Here is a 17,311-nt window from a genome sequence, read left to right as displayed (position 1 = left end):
TATGTATTACTACATATCAGTGGTAATTTTTGTTTGTGTATATTACATAAATAACAAATTCTAGGTAAGCATTGATGTTTTTCTATTATTGCATACAACTGGGATGAGAAATTACTGGGGCAGTTTATGAGGAAGAGAGCTAGCTGAATAAAAGCAAAGTTGTTATTAAAATAATGCCAAATGTCTGCTAACTTGCATTCTTAATGAAGAACTCCTAAATTTTAAATTCTTAGAATTTTAGCATTGTCATTTAAAAATATAAAATTTTAAATGTCTGTATCGTGGAGTATATATTTATACACAGACCAAGACGGATGCAGAGATCTTATTAGACCACTCCATCGCACCATTTCTATGCTGATGTAATGCTGAGCAAGTTGGTGTTGTGTATTGGTGGAGCACTAATACAGAAAAGTGAAGGTCAGGCAAAAGCTAATCTTTTGAAACTTCTCTAAAGTCTCAAGCAACATATACATAAAAAAGAGCTGTAGTGTCCCTCAAGAGACCGAATTCAGCCCTACCTTGTATATGGAAACATAAGTGTCCTGTTTTTCCTTTGTTTTGCACTTTATTAGGTGCATCTTTATGAGCTTTATGACATAAATAAATCTAGACATGCACAATGGCTGCACCACAGCAACCTTGTATCAGTGCACCACCAAAAGGCACTTCTTTTCTTCTACAGGATTGGTGGTCAACTACCTTCATGGTGAGGTGGCTTAAAAAACAGAAAACCAATCCCACAAATTCCCCAAATTACATTTTGCTGAATTAATTTTCCCAAGAGGCTCAGCATGGTGTCAGACAAGCACGAGTGCTAGCACAAGGGAGGTGGTGGGAACTTGTGTTCACAGGAAAGGGAAAAAGCATATTGAGACTGCCTATATTCACAACACCCTACAATCAAGTCGGTCTATTTTCATTTTGAAGTGTTGTAACCACACTGTAATGCGATCTGAAGTGCTGGCATGTTGCACTTGCTTTCATCAGAACAGTGTACTTGGTGAAGAGATATTTATTTTCATAGAGGAAAATTTGTTTGATCTAAAATTAATCTGTTTTTAGGTCCCCCCTCCCCCGCCCGTGGAAATTTTAAGTGCATGTTGTAAAAACTGAAATTGAGGAAAAAGAGTTTTGAAGCAAGTGCTCGTTGCACTGAAAGCTTAAGTTTCTATTTGAAAATAGAATTTAATGTTGAAATGACAACAAAAAAGGAAGAAGCTGTTGAATTACAATGTATTACAAGTTGTTGTAATACATTGTGTAAGATGAAAGAGATCCTGTCCTAGAGCTGGCTCAGGAGCTGTGTTTGTGAATAGATGTGTGGACATAATCCTCACACTGATATGATGTATCTATGTTGTGGTAGCAATCATTTTTATATATGAAAATACATTTAAAAAAAAAAGCTTAGATTTCTCCTTCAATATGAAAAAGCATAGCTGAGCCTTCCTTTTAAGTGGATCACTTACAGTACGTATGGTTTTTGCCTATCATTTTACGAAAGCTATATTGCATGAGCAGATGGACTGTGTTTAGCCCTGTAGTATGTTACACCTAGTATGATACACCTTTTTCCTTTGGTTCATCGTTTAAACACAGTTGAAATAACAATATTGCTGTTTCAAGTACTTTTGGCAGGGGATTTCACTGAACTGAATGGATTAGTTTATTCTTTGGGGATATTGCTTCAAGTTCTCTGCATTAGCTATACTCCATTCTGAAGATTTTTTTAGTATAGATGGGTCTTTTTTTTCAATGAAGGAAAAAAGGACTGTTCCTAAGTGTTTGTAAAAATAGGCAAAAAGACTTCAGAGTTGGGAAACTTTGCTCTATAATTGATGTTCAAAAGTAGACTTTGAGGGTTTAACATCTTCAGTGAGTAAATAGAGAGCCATCTGTACAATTGGAATAATATAAAACACAAAACCTGGCTTTGAAAAAATGAAGTTGTTTCCTTATTTTATTTACCTATTTTTTGCCTCTCAGAATGAATAAACTCTTCACTTAAAGGGTACAACTCACATGTTTGACATATCTAAAGTGAGTTATCTATGGGTACAGCTTAATGATATCTTCTTTTGGCAGCTCTGTGGCTTCTGTCTTTGTGGGGTTACCTTTAAATTAGATAGTTCCAAGCATTGGGACCTGACTGGTTCAGTGGAACGACTGAGGTGGTGACGGAGAGGCAACACTGGGAACACAGCAGGGAGGTGGCTTAATCTGGTAGAATAACGAGTAGAAATGGTTGTCAAATTGCAACATGGAGTTGTCACCGTAAACCTTCTGTGTGTCAATGGAGGTGATCCAGCTGGTTTAGGAAGAGAGGACTTACCCTCTTGTTTAATGAATGTTCTCCTGTTTAATGAAGCATAGTTTCAAAAGGGGGAATAGGGGAAATGTGTGAACTTCAGGGGGAAAGAGGTATTACTTTTTCCTGACTGGGTTTTAAAAAGCTTTTCTTGTGATTTTTTTCACACCTACTGAAATACAAATCTAAAGGAGAGATGTAGCCCAGGTTGGAAGCTTTCATGTTCTGTGTATATGTGGTGTTCATTAACACCGATCAGTTACAACCTCTTGCACTAAATGATTACACTGGAAATGAGCTTAGACTGTACTTGTGCCAGCTGCCACTGTTAGGAGGAACATGATAGACAGATCATTCTCACTTCTGAGCTATTGAAAGAAGTGTGTAAAGGTATTGACGTATATCTCTAACTGTGCTCATGAAATCATGTGTAATGAGTTATAGACATAGGAGATTTTTTTTCACAAGTACCCCAAAGCTGTATTATTGGTACCAATCAGCAAGTCAGGTTGAGCCTCAAAAAACTTCAACCCTAAAGTTTCTGTTAGTTTGTAGTACAGCTGCATGTGGTCTAGAACAAAAGATAAGGTGTTCAACAAACATAATTCTCTTCCTTTAGAGAGCTGACTGCAAACTAAATAGAAGGTTTGATTCGGTATGTCGTGAATATCTAGAAGAAATAGATAGTATAATAGATAATGTACACTGCAAAAAGTAGTCCACAGATCTCCCCTCACACCCGCCCCATTCAGATACACTTTTATCAGACCTCAGTGAATATAATAGCTTTTCTGACTTGATGTATTTTCTCCAAAATGCTCTAATAGTTTGTGTTTCAGAGGCACAATTTCTTAGAAAATGCAGGACTTGTCCGTGCATTTATTAAAAATTCCTAGTAGAAGTTTCCTTCACATTTCATGGCTTGGCAGAGCTCATCACTCCCCCTCCCCTTCCTTATTCAGACTGATCATTTATCTTATTAGGAAAAAAACAGCAATGTGATTATTTCTGGTTGTTATGCAGCAGTGGAAATCATCCAGTCTCTTCCCCCTGGCCTGCATTCCCAAGGAGCCACCAATTACTGAGTCTGGGTTTTCGCCGCTCCTCATAAATCAATGTCATTAAAATCATTAAACAATGATGTAATTTCAATCCAAAGTATTAGCTTTATTGCATTTGATTATTAATAATTGTATCAAAATGACCCTTTTCTCTAAGTATTGTAATGAGGTTTTTTAGTGTCTGAGTCCAGCTGCATTTTGTTACTCAGTGCACCTCCTTTGAATGTCTTCAGCTTGCATCTACTGACTCAATGGACACACATTGCCATTGAAGAGCCTTGTGAAAAGTGATGTAGCTACATGGGAGTTGGGACGGATTCTACTTTGCTTTGTGACAGCATGAGTGTCAGCTCCAAGCTATCTCTGCAGAATCTTCCTGACTAATAACAACGTAAGGGCCAGGAAAAAGCACAGCTGTGGCTGCTGTCCCTAGGTTGGGATGGGAGCCCTGAGGGTAGAAAGCTCATCTTTTGGCTAAGTATATTTAACATGGGGAATATTAGGAGAAAATCAGCCTGTATTCTGTGTGCACTTTTTCAAAGTTAAGCTGTGCTTTGATCAATTCTGACTGAATTTCCTTTTCAGGATATCGTTCTCAAAATTACTTTTTGCTTTCTTCCTTTGTCAAAGTAGAATCTACTCTCCTTTTCAATATACTTACCAATGACGTATCAATTAGTTATGGAAAGGATGTGTCAAGTTTAAGGTATTTCTAATAAGAATGGAATCCAAGTCTCCTTTAGTCCCAAATCTGCCTTGTCGTCTCAAATGTCAGAGGTAATTGTAAAAAGATGCTCTGAAGCTTGCCAGTAAATATGTGTACACATGTATCTGTATATATTTATGTATAAACTTGGGATTATAAAGTTTTGTTTCCAATTTCATAACTATTTTGGTTCTTTTCTCCAGTTGATACTAGGATCCTATTTGTATGCATGTTTTAGTAAGAGGTATTTTAAAGAAATTTAAGGAGAAAAACATAATATCAAGTACAGAAAAAAAAATTGTTTTCATCTAATGTTAGTAATATGACATTATAAATGGGATTTATTTTAATTTCCCAGCTAGAAGAATGTTAAAGCTGGTTAGCATGAAATCCTCTCTTGTCCTCCATCCACATAATTACAATTCTGTAGCTGGCTCTGCATAACTTGATTATATTATGTTCTCAGGGCCGTTGCTGGAGTTGACGGAGACCCTGATTTAGTTCATATGGAAATCCAGGACCCCAGTGGAGGTATGCAAATGAAAATGTTATCATTTGATTCCCTAGGGTATAGTTATTTCTCTTTGTTTTAGAGAGTACTTTTTGGATTGATTTTTAGTCAGAAGTACAAGTCAGATTCTTGCTCGGTTTATCTGTAGTCAGTAAAGCTGTCCTTTTATATAAAACTATAGCATAATTTAAAATTTACTTGTTTTCCACTCTAAAATGAATTGACATCAAGATGCTATGCTCTGTTGAAAACTTCCATTAATAGTGCAATTTGTTCTGGCAGTTAAACATTGAACATTTTTTCCTGATTTGCGAATAAAACTGGCAATGCAGTGGTAGTGTTGGGTAAATGTCTGTTAAAGTGAATTGTTGCATATGTCAGTCCTACTGAACTAACCACTGTCTCCCAGAATTTCCTCATGTTACAGCATCTAGTATACTCTGAGACTTCAAAAGCAAAATAAATGAAAAAGCAGATCAGCAGTCAGGATGTGATGCAGTAAAGTCACCATGATTCAAAAAGTTTATGTGGTTTCTTGTTGCCAATTGTACCCCTGAAAGATGATTTAATTCCTTGAATCAGGTCATCTAAGCTCCTTTGTAGTCTTATAAATTAATTGTAAAGGATGTACTGTTTGACTTTCCTTGATCCCTGAAGGTTTTCCTTTTTTTTTTTTTTTTTTTTTTTTTCAGCCCTATGTAAAAAAAAAAAAAAAGTCAAGAAACCTGGATGACAAATTCCCTAAATCTTTTATAATTTTTATGAGCCCTTCACAGCCCCATCACAGCCCCAGCTGCTTTGTGTAGAGACATTGTAAGAAGTTTGTTTAGGAGCTGGATGGATTTTTTATTAAATTAAATATATATATATATATTATATATATATATATTTATTAAATATATATATATATTTATTATATATTAATTTAAAGGAAACAGCAGAAAATGAGAAAATATAATGAAATATTTACTGCCTGGCTGGGTTCTCAATTAACCACACTTAAGGTCAATACAAGCATTGCCATTGATTTTAGTGGAAACAGTATCTTTGTACTACCTGTCTGATAAAGCACTAAAATATATGTCCTGTGAACTATAAATAGGTGAAAGACTTTATGAGGGCCCTTTGCTATGCTTGCTCAAATATCCTTGTGATGATGATTTGGAAATAAGCAAGAGAACTTGGAATGACTCTAGCTGCCTTTTAAACAGATCCAGATTATAAAACAAATATTTGTATTTAGCACACTGGTTTGGCCTTTTCTAATAAAAAATCCATGAAGTATGGAATGCATTTCCTATCACTGCAAAAGTAACAAAGGACATGTGTGGGGGTGCACTATTTGCTCTTTCACACTGTTATCTGGAGCATGGAAAACATTAGTGATCTGAACGCAGGGTCATTCATATAACTATTTTCTCACTGCACTTGGGAATGACAGCCATAGTTTGTGTTCAAAGGCTTGTGGTGAAGGGTGAGCTTGAATCTAGGAGAAGGTTGTTGGGCTGCAGCTGGTTTAAGATATGATATTGGCTCTCCTCTCCCGGTTTCATAGGAGCAGATTGCATTAAAGATGCAGCAGTGCTCTCCTAACTACTCAGGCAGAAAAGATATTCCTTGTCCATGGCTAACTGGATAGGAAGAGAGCAGCCATAGCCTCCACTGATACAAATCAGTGCAGGCTTTTTCAACAAGGTATTAACACTTAGTACAGAAGTCCTGCCCCAACAAAGCAGTTCTAATACTGTGTTAACTTTTCTATAGGGCTTTGAATATAGCCTTTCGAATTCCATATGCTGTATATTTAACTGAGTCTGATTCTCATTTCACTCATCACAGTTTTATATTGGGGCTGATCTATCGATTTCAGTTATGTTGTGTAAGGCTGCCATTTCTACAAATGAGTGATTTGGCTATGTGCATAGGTTAAGTGAGAAAAGAGGCTTCTTCTACTATCCCCACCTATGAATGTCTCATTCACCTAATCCCTAATCTCTCTGGACCAGCAAAATTTGGAGAACAGGCTAACACCCATGAATGATCTGAACTGTAGGCACTTAATGTATTCTCAGTACATTAGAAATTGAAAAACTCTTGTATGAAGGCTTAACATAATATTACAACTAACTCAACTGGCAAAGGCAGCACTTTCCCTGCACGAATAACATTTTATACTGCTTGCTTCTTTTTCCCTTCAAAGCCCTGTCATATGTTTCTGTCTCTCTTCCCTCAGGTTATCGCTACATCACTTGCCAGATGCAGAATTGCTCTGATAAGACAATGACAGTCCAGTTTGCTGGTAGCACTGATCGGGATTCCCTGACTGTGCAGGATGACTACATATTTCTTCAGGTAAAGCCACTTTCTGGGGAGACAACCCATTTTAAAATTCAGAAGTAAAATTTTAGACAGTACAGCAGAACTGTAATTTAGGAGCATGGAGAAACCTGTTCCAGAGTATGCATGATGATTTATGAATATTTACATGGAACAACAACAACAAAAAATATCATCTTTAATTTGTGCAGCTGGTTGCTTGTGTATCCAGTTGATTTTAATTCATCACTGACCTAGCTTTAATTAGACTGAAATTTTCAAATGGCTTATGTGTTTCAAAATTACTTTTTATAAATACTATTGTATGGTAGGCAGAAAACAATCCTCTGGGGTTACAAATTTTTGTGGGTTCTTTCCATATTTGTGTAGCATGAAAAGATTTCCTAAGAAGAGCATCTAAGGAAAGCCACTAGCAGAGTAGTGGCTCAACTTCTTCGTATGGATTCTCCTGTGAAGAGGTGTTGGTGGGAAAGAAGTTACATGACAGTGCTTAGGAAGCACAAGTGTGGAATGGCCATAGCTTGGGAGCAACTTGTGATGATCCAAATTCCATTGGGATTATTTCATTCCAAAATGAAAAAACCTGCATGCACAAGCCTGGGCGGGAGCTCTGTCAGCCTTATGGCACCAACCAAGTGCAACTTAGGCCTAGCTGAAAATGTTATTTAATGTGCCTGGGAGTCATCAGAATTTGAATCTGCCAGAGCTGCAAACTTCTCAAAGAAAGGTTATATCCTACTTGTTTTTCATGATTTTCCTGTGAGGTCATGTGTACTTTCCCCAGTGATTGGCTATATTTCCGTTATTTTGATATGATTTGCTTGTCACAATGTTTGTCTGATGATTGACTCCTGCAGAAAGACAGTTTTATGTGTGGATACTTCTCCACACCACTGTCTTGGTGTACATTAGATTGGCTTTTTTTGCAGCTTTCCTTTCTTGTGGTTGTTTCTTCCAAAAGGATTTGTAAATTGATAGAGATGAAAGAAGCTCTCCTCTTAGTCAACACAGCAGTTTCAAGGACCCACACAGAAACAGCAAATTGGACTTGGAAAAAAAAAAAATTTTGAATTTGAGTGGGCATTTTTCAGCTCAGGTTTAGAACTTGTGGCACCCATTTTATTCAAAGCTATTACTATTTGTGGCTCCCACAAGGTGTGCTTTAAAATCCATTTCCCAGTTTGTAGATGGTGAAAAGTGCATCTCACCATATATAGTTCCAGGCTGCTGCACTCAACAAAACACAGACTGCTTCCTCTTCAAACATTTGTGTATTGCCAGACATCTTGTATAATTGCACCTGGAGCTGTTGTTGTTCTGTCTTATAGCAGCCATGGACAATCAGGAAATGGAATTCCAACTTGGAAATGTACACATGAATTTAACAGACAATTGCTTTTGCAAAACTATGCCATTGGTAACATAGTCTCTGTAGATTTGAGACATATTAATGCCTAGAAGAGAGATAAACATAAAAGGGTAGTATTCTCTAGTTCCCACATAAAGGGGAAACATCTCTAGTCTTTTCCTTTCAGACTTATTACAGTAAATCACAGCATGTACAATAAATCTCTCTTGTTGCTTAACTGTTTAACAGCTAGCCAGATCTGTATTACTGAGGGATAGAAGGTATTGCTGGGATTCTTTAGTCATATGTGAAGTGCAGCCACCTTTGGGATGTGGTGCAGGACACTGCTTTTGGCTTTTCCAGTGAAGCCACACAGCAGCTGTGCATCTGAGAAAGATCATACTTCTGAAACAAAATGAAAATTCATCTTTTATCTAGGCTGAAGTGTTGCTATGAAAGTTCTAATCAGAGCAGGGACTGCTCTTGATATCATAGCAATATCTGCCAAAAAGATGTCTCATAGTCATCTGTGCAAAAATGAGTTTGAGACAGTCGTACGGCCCCTGGCATCACTCACCCATCCTAACCTGGTGCCTATGAATCAGAGCATTGCAGTATGCAGGGCTAATCCTGTCCACACTCACAGACTTTTACCAATTTAGAGGTAATTCTCATCCTAATTTCTTTAGTATGTCTATATCCATGAAGATCAGCAGTTTTCCAATGCTCATTGCTTTCCTTCAGTTTGCACTGTCAGCCAGATGGTTTCAGAGGTGATTTTAGCAGGATTAAAGTTTTCACACTGTTTGAAGCACAGACCAGCCTTTAATGTCAGTGGGGCTTGACACAACTAGCTGCATCAACTTTGATTCTCCACTGCCTTGCATCATCTCTAGTCATTTAAAATGAGTGACATAAAGTAAATGCATAATGAACATGAAGGCTATTGTAAGATGGGTAAGACTGATATTTAACACTAATTAAATAAATGGTGAACTTTTTGCTTTAATCCATCATTTAACAAATCACATTCCTAAAGGGCATCACATTCTTTCTACCACAAAAAATGATACTGGTTTAAAGAAAGCGTGAAAATGATTTCAGTGTTAAATACTTTGATAATTTTATAATATTCAGGCAGGTGGACCTGCTGACATGCATCAACTTCATTTTTTACCAAGAAAAGTCAAGTTTATTTGCTTCAGGATAGGCTGTTCTCCAAATCAGGTTCCTTTTATAAACACATAATATTTTATGTCATGGCCTACAGCCAAACATGCTGTTTGTTGTGGCAAACAGCATTTGATTTAAATATTAGCAATTTACTGCAAAACCTGGATTTTTTACTCTTTTTAGTATTATGAAATCAGCAATGAATCTTCATTTGAGATGTATCTTCCCTGAATGAGGTTATTTTTTAAGCCTTTCTTTCATAAATTACATTGAATTTCTACCTTTCGTTTAGCCATCAGCTTACTCCATTTGTTTCCTTTTGCTCTGCTATGACTTATATAGGAGGGTGAAGTAGAAAAACTGAATGAAGACATGCTCATGTTAACCTCTAAAACTGGCATCTCCTCCTCTATCTCCATCTCAGTAAAATTTCATTTGACTTCTTGATTTACAGGATCCATATTTGTAGAGGAAGTGAAAAACCACAATAGGAATGTTTTTCCCCATGACAATGGCAATGGCTTTGTCAGATGAGGTTTTGGCATTACATTTCTGACAAAAAAAAAAAAAAAAAAAAGCTGATGAATATTTTCAAGTGTTTATTTATTTAGAATCTTTCTTTGGGTCCTTTGGAACAAATTTTGCATTGATTTTCGGGGAATTACATAAAAGTCTTAAAATTGCCACTGTGTTGGGCAAAAGGGGAAATGGGTGCTAATGAATAATAGTTATACACAGGTGTTCCTTTCAATGTGCATTTGTTTGCTTGCTTTGGTGGAAATCTTCATAAAACCCCAGGTATATTACATAAAACCTAATCTGTCTTCAGTTCCATGCATGAAAGCAGTTGAAATATGCTTTACCTCTCTATATAAGTGTAGAATTGTGTCTTCAGGACATGTAACTGGTTTTCAAACTGACTGACCAATGAACTGGGAATTGTATCATCTTCCATGCTGCATGTCAGCATCTTGCACTGGAAATGTTTTATCCTGTACAGAAAATCCTAGCCAAATACAGTGAACACTTGGTACAATGTTAGCGTGAGTTATTCAGTCCTTTATGAACTGCCTTGAATTGGGCTGTTGGAGAACCACTTGCCCTTGAGGTATTGGTGTTCACAGCCAGTGTGCCACCTCCCTGCCTCCTGTCTAGTGGGTCCTGCTGCCAGGGATTCCACAAAAGGACAGAAATGTGGAAGGCCAATGGGAGAACAGTGTACAGAAATATCAAAAGGACTGAGGTCAGTGAGATGCTGAAGTCTCAGGTATTACTCAAGGTAGCTGAACTGGCAAAAAGAGGGAGGTAAATCTCTTTGTTCTCCCTAAAGAAGGGGAAGAGGGGGTTGAGTCTACCTGGAGTCTGTTTTCTCACAGATGTTATTTATCCTATTAGGAGAATACTGTGCAAATTCATCCTATGTAATGGAAGTAATAGCTATATATTTCAATTTCAGGTTTAAAAAAAAAAAAAAACTTCCAAAATATTCCTCTTTACATTTAATATAAACTATCAACTATCACAGGGTTCTGTTTTCCCTTTGTACAGACAACATCAGCAAATCGGACAAAGTATTACGTATCTTACCGCCGAAATGGCTTTGTACAGATGAAGTTGCCAAAATATGCGTTGCCAAAAGTGAGTATACATATTTTTATTTCTACTTCTGTATTTTTCTTCTTCACTTTCATAGTAAACTAGCTTTGCTTTTTTCCTTTTTAAACCTCATTAGTTTGAGATGATAATTTCTCCTTGAAATGGATTTCTAAATCCCATTTTTGGTATATTCTTCCCCTACTGTCTGCATGTTTATTCTAGGAAAGTAATAGCTTATAAACCATAGAGGACAAGAACATAGGATAGCTTATACATCGTCAGTCACCACAATAGTTTCTGAGCTTTGCTTCCATGAAGCTGTGCTACATACCCTATGGCAATATAATGATATTGAGCAAGTGTTCTTTCAAGAATAAATTACAGTTTAATTCCACATGGTGTTTTCTGGTATAAGCATGAATAGTAATATAGGAGAAATTTTGCAGTGGATGGGTCTCTATTTCATTAAAGAATCCCAATATGGACTTTAATTACTTAACAGAATGGCAGAGTTTTCTCTGAGATTCCTTCAGTCTAGCATATTTTTATAGTGACAAGGTTTCTATATTTGTGCAGTAAAGCACAAACAGATATTTACACACAGTCTGAATGATGCAATTGAAATTTTGTACAGCACACAATATGTTTCATGTTTTTATGTATAGTTAAAAAGCATCTGCAATCCTGAACTGAAATAGTTTGCAGGTTTTAAAGACTCACTGGATAAAACCCAGCTAACCTGATCTGGCCTCACAGTTCACCTTGTTTCCATCAAGAAATTGTTCTCCCAACCTCATGATGTCTCTCTCTTTTCATGTGATACTTTAGGATTCCTTCATTTTACATATTAGAAACTAGAATATATCATTGTTGCGTGTATTGAAATGCATTGGTTAATTCACTGCCCAAGTAGTAAAGGACAAAGGAGTACGCTGTATTTGTTTTGTTATTTTTACAAAGCAAAGAATTTGTTAAATGCTGTTTTAGTGTTTGTTTTTTTTTCATTATTATTTTTTTTTTGTTTTTTAAACTAAGTGATGGTCTGAAGACTTCTGCTTTCAAATATACAGCATATTAACAAAACCCTCAAATCAAATCCTCAGACACTATTTAGACAAGGATCTGAAATTTGGCTATGTTCGTTCTGAGTATCATTATGCAGATGACTGTTTGTTTATTTATTTATTTTGAAAAGAAAGGGATAGCCAGGGACAGGTAAATATATCAACTATTCCACATAATTATTTCAATGTTTTAAGGCCATCAGCCTTTATGCTTTCTTGGAGGAATTTGTAATTAGAAAAACAACAGAAGAATATCCAGATGTAAATGTTAAAATGTTCCGAATGTGGACATCCTGAGAGATTACAGCCCACGAGCAACTCCTGCTGGGGCAGGGATCCCCAGATGACTGCAGCTTATGGGTGACCCACACCAGGACAGAAGAAACAAAGGGGGAAGGAGCAAGGGAGGAAAGTAAGGAATGAGCAAGGAAAGAAAAGAGGAAAAAAAAAAAAAAGGCTGATGAGTCCAACAGCCCATTAACTCTCTGAAGTACCTGGGTGGGACTGAATTAACACAAAGTGGAAACAAGGAAGTTGAGGCTATGAAGAGGGTAGAAGAGGTGTTTGAATGAGCTCAGCCTGGATATGGGAGAAGAAAGGTGTTTACTTCAGTGTTTAAATGTTTTTGTTTGTCTTTGTTTTTCTCTATACACAAATCAGTAATTAATAACATGTTAATTGTCAATAAATTAAAACAAGTAAAATTATCTTAGTCTTGAATGTTTTGCCAGAATTCCTGAAGAAGCGTCAGCACATTAGTGCAAGTGTTGACGATTCTAATTTATGTTGCAAAACAGTTATTTGTTTGGCAATGGAACAGGTTGCCCAGAGAAGCTGTGGATGCCTGGAGGTGCTCAAGGTCAGGCTGGATGGAGCTTTGAGCAACCTTGTCTAGTGCAAGGTGTCCCTGCCCATGGCAGGGCATTGGACTGGGTGATCTTTCAAGTCCCTTCTAACCCAAGCAATGCTATGATTCTATGAAATGGAAGGGTAGAAATCTTGTATGGAAGAGCTGAGCATTTCTTCCTGTGCTTCTGCATGGCCTGTTCAGGAATCATAGAATGGCTTGTGTTACAAGGGATCTTAGAGTTCATCTAGTTCCAACCCCCAAAGCTGTAGCTTTCCACTGCAGTTTCATTCTGATTCCCAGTAATCTGCTGCAGCACATCTTGTGCTTCCTGTAACTGCCATCACAAAGGAGATGGACATCTAACTTAAGTCTGTGAGAGTTGCACCGTGTGCTATGATTACAGACAGAAGTTCATATTCTATGTGGATGAGTACTTCAGGCATTCAAGAAAGTGAATTATTTATAATAAGCAGGATGCAGACTTTACCTCCTTCAAGATATGTCTCTGATTTAAATATCAATATTTGTCATACACTATATTAGTAAAGGATGTGTTATTTTGGTTCAGATCTAGCTGTCAAATACATCTTAATAAATGGGGGGAAGGTTGTCATAATCCAAGAACTAAATGAATTGTTTAGTTCTTGTAGTCATCCACGCTTGCAGTAGATGAGCTTGCATCATTGTGAAGAACAGCAGCAAATGTTATTGGAGGGTTAGAAACAAACCACATAGTGGGGGACCTAGATCACAGTCCTATGGAGCTTTCTTTGGCAGCAAACCCAGTTTAAGAAGTTCCCTTCAGTCATTCGTTGCTATCACTCTTCTGCCCACTGTGATCTCTGTAGTGTTTGTGGGGCCACCCTACAAACAAGATCAGTGCAGTGAAAAATAGCCTTAAGAAAAGTATAATTTGTTTTTCAAAAAGGAAGGTCAAGAGGTAATTTGATTATAGTGAAGTCTCCTTATGGGGAGAAAATACTTAAGAGTCTTAAAGTGCTTTTGTAGAGAGAGAAACCCATAGACGGGAACTGAAGACAGTCTCTTTCAAATTAGAAACTCAGCTGAGCTTCTTAATAGCATTGGTGATTAATTATTTGAAAAGGTGCCAAGGAAAGTGACAGATATTCTAGGTTTTGAAGTTTTCAAATAATAATTGAGTGCTTTTCTGGGGGATTTGCTCTAACCATACATAAGTTATTTGCTCTGCCTGTGTCTTGTTAGTTGTGCAGAAATAATAGTTGGAAATTCTCTGGTTGGAAAGACAGTAAAGAGAGAAAACTAAGGGATCTAATAATCATTTTTAGCCTTAAAATACATGTGCAAAGGATACTTAGTTTACTAGGCATATGATCTTACTGAGTACATTTCTGACATATTCAGTCAGTCATAACTCACTGGTCTTTCTGTTGTCTGTTTGAAATAGTGCTGCATCCTGAATTCTTTAATTCTTGCAAAATGTGGGTTTTGTTTATTTGTCTTTTTTTTTTTTTTTTTTTTTTTTTTTTTTTTTTTAAACTTCTAAGCAGATTAACTCCAGGCTTGGCTGAATAAATAAATTAGAAGCTAATGGTTTCATTTTGGATACCGTCAATAGCTAGCTAGGAATAGGATGACTACATCATTTGGAAAAAGGCATTTTTGTGTTGTTCCTAGTTGAGACAGTGCCCAATGAGTGGAATGAAATAAACTGTATCCTTCTAGCATTTTGATGATGCCTCCAAGAGAAGTTGCTTTGGTGTCTGCACACAGCAGAGCTGAAAATTTCACAAAGAACCCAGACATCCATTAGAACAGCAGTAGATGTGAGTGATGTTAATGCCTTATGTAAAAGATCCATTTTCTAAAAGTGATTTGCTATATTTACATTATAGCAGATTTTTTAGATACTACACAATACAAGAACACAACTCTGAAATTTTTCATCCCACTGAATTTCAGTGGGAACCATCAGACTGCAGTAGAAATGTATGTTTCAGTAATTTGAATGGAAGGAAAAGATAAATATTAGTAAATTACCAGTGAAATTTTGCAAAGAAGCAGAATATCAGCAAAGACACTGACACATCAACAGTACATCTAGAACATGGCAGTGAAGCTGCTACTTTTATGGTGGTAGGAGGTAAAGAAAATGAAATATTTTTACAAAGAAAATTTTAAATGTTTGATTAAAAGCAATAGCTTTTCAAAGAACTGAGTTTCAGGGTTTTTCAGTATTGGATTCTGCCTAACCTGGAGATGGAGAAGAGCTAAAATAGGCTCTATCTCCTTTTTATTGAAAGAATGGAATGAGGCTTCAAAAAATCCAGATGGAGCAGTGGTTGTGTACAGGGAAGGAAAAACTGTCAGAAGATACTGCAAGAATCTGTCTGACAACATCAGGAGAGCCCCAGGATCTAGCCTGAGGGAATAGCGCTGGGCTATTCAGATATTCCTTTTTTGCAGCACAGATGCATTTCACAGTGATTTTAAATGTGGAGATAGAATGAACACTTTCAAATTGAGTAATTAAAAATGTTGTTGATGTCTCATGTTTTTGTTTTGATATGTAGATGTTGTAAATCTGTAAAAAAATAAAATAAAAAATATATATATTAATTTTTATTTGCATTTGTGTTTGTCTTTGTCAAAATATAGCCTCAAAGTAAAAATACAGAAAAGGACATATCTCAAGGCCTCCTTACTTGTGAGTCAAAGGCTGATAAAAGCAGTTTCCAGCCAAGCTTTGCAAGTTCTGAGCTTCATTTTATTTGTTTTTTCTTCTAGGTTCTAGCTCCACAGTGCACTTCAGATTGACTTTTTGTAACACATCATAGCTACATGTATGTACAGAACAGAGCTGTTGGGAGCCACCTAATGAACAGAATTCAGATTATATTTCTTTAAGCTCTTTGCTGTTGAGAGATTTTCTGTAGCATGTTTGATGTTGACATATGTCAAATCACACATCTGTCTCCTGTGCTTGGCAGGAGTTGTGCTGCCAGACAGAATAGTCACAGGTTGGTGAGGTCAGCGTAAAAGGCTGCCTCTATGCTCCCCGTAACAGGACAGGAAATTTAGAGCTATCGATTTAAAACTGCAGTGGCTTTAAACTATATTCTGTTTTACCAAGATTTCTTGTTCTCTGCTGCTAAAGCTAGATCAGAAGTGAGTAATTCATAGGAAGCAAATATCAAAATCAAGCCAAGAGTAGCAGGATTGCATTTGTGTTGTTAGATGGCTGCCTATCCATGCAAACGTGTTCCAGGGGACCCAGATCCGCTAGGCATATGCAGCAATCCCTGTTGGGTCACTTTCAGCCCAAAGCAGGGTTTCAGCAGCTACCACTGGTAGAGCAGTTCTGCTAAGGAGAACAGGGTGTAGCCCCATCTGTCATCACCCTTGTATTGCACAAAAGTTCCTGCAGCAATGATTGCCCTTGCCTGGAAGAACATGAATTTGAAGAGAATTGTGTTGGTTTCTGGTCCTTATTTGGGATGTTAAGTTATTCCCTAATGTGATTAACAGTAAAACTGGGAACTATTTCATTCTTCAGTTTAAGTGAAAAATGTCTTAAAAAATCTTGACCAAACCAAGAAATTTGCTGCAAGTCATGTTAGTTTTACTGTTGCAGTTTGGAAGAATTTAATTATTCTGAGTCCCTTTGCTAGCTCTGGTAAATAAACTCCACTGATAATGATCTCCTTTTATCAACTGATACAAGGCATTCATTGATTCTGCATTTGTTCATGCCAGCTACAAAAACTCAATAATGGAGCAAGTATATTGCCTGTTGTATCCTACTGCAATTCAGAAAGTAAAATATTTAGTTCTGAAAAGATATGACGTGGAAAAAGCTTATTTCATTTATCTTGATCTCTGTATGTCTTTTCTATCTTATGAAATAAGCACTAAAATGAAATTTTTTAGGTAACCAAGATAAAAGTGAGTACACGGAACAAATAAAATAAAAAAAAAAAATCCCATTACCTTAGACATAAGTGAATGTCTTTAATGTATTCATGGTAGTATGAATTTCCTATACCTGCTTTTTACCAACTCCATATTTTATTTTTATTTGATTAACACCTAGTGTTAGAAATACAGATAGTGGTGATATTTGAAGCAGTAAAGTTACTCCTTTCCTGGGAGGTGTCATGGCACCAGCAAGTGAACCTGTGCTGTAGCAGCCGTCACTCTGAATGGCTCCCAAGTCACAGAAATCCTTTTAAGATGGATTCAAGGAACTCTTCTTTTCTTCACAGCATAGGTTGTTATTGATTTCTCTCCTTGCACCATTTTAGTCAGCCAGGCAAGGAAGATTAGGGAGATTATCTTTGGGATATGTGCCATCCAGTTACCTTGATTGTACTTA

General features: G+C 36.8%; 1 protein-coding gene across 12 annotated transcripts in view; it reads left to right on the top strand.

Annotated features, from left to right (window-relative positions):
• SORCS2 (sortilin related VPS10 domain containing receptor 2) overlaps positions 1-17,311 on the top strand; it is a gene marked incomplete at its 5' end in the record, with an annotated part of 570,927 nt that overhangs the window by 473,263 nt on the left and 80,353 nt on the right. For all 12 annotated transcript variants that reach the window (XM_084517076.1, XM_084517072.1, XM_084517073.1 and 9 more), the window contains 3 exons: positions 4,545-4,609; positions 6,823-6,941; positions 10,996-11,085. In XM_084517076.1, coding sequence (XP_084373202.1) covers positions 4,545-4,609; positions 6,823-6,941; positions 10,996-11,085 — 274 coding nt within the window. The remainder of the gene's footprint in view (positions 1-4,544; positions 4,610-6,822; positions 6,942-10,995; positions 11,086-17,311) is intronic.

Source organism: Aythya ferina, assembly GCF_964211825.1.
Source record: "Aythya ferina genome assembly, chromosome: 4".
Classification (NCBI taxonomy): domain Eukaryota; kingdom Metazoa; phylum Chordata; class Aves; order Anseriformes; family Anatidae; genus Aythya; species Aythya ferina.
This window is presented reverse-complemented; position numbering and strand designations above follow the sequence as displayed.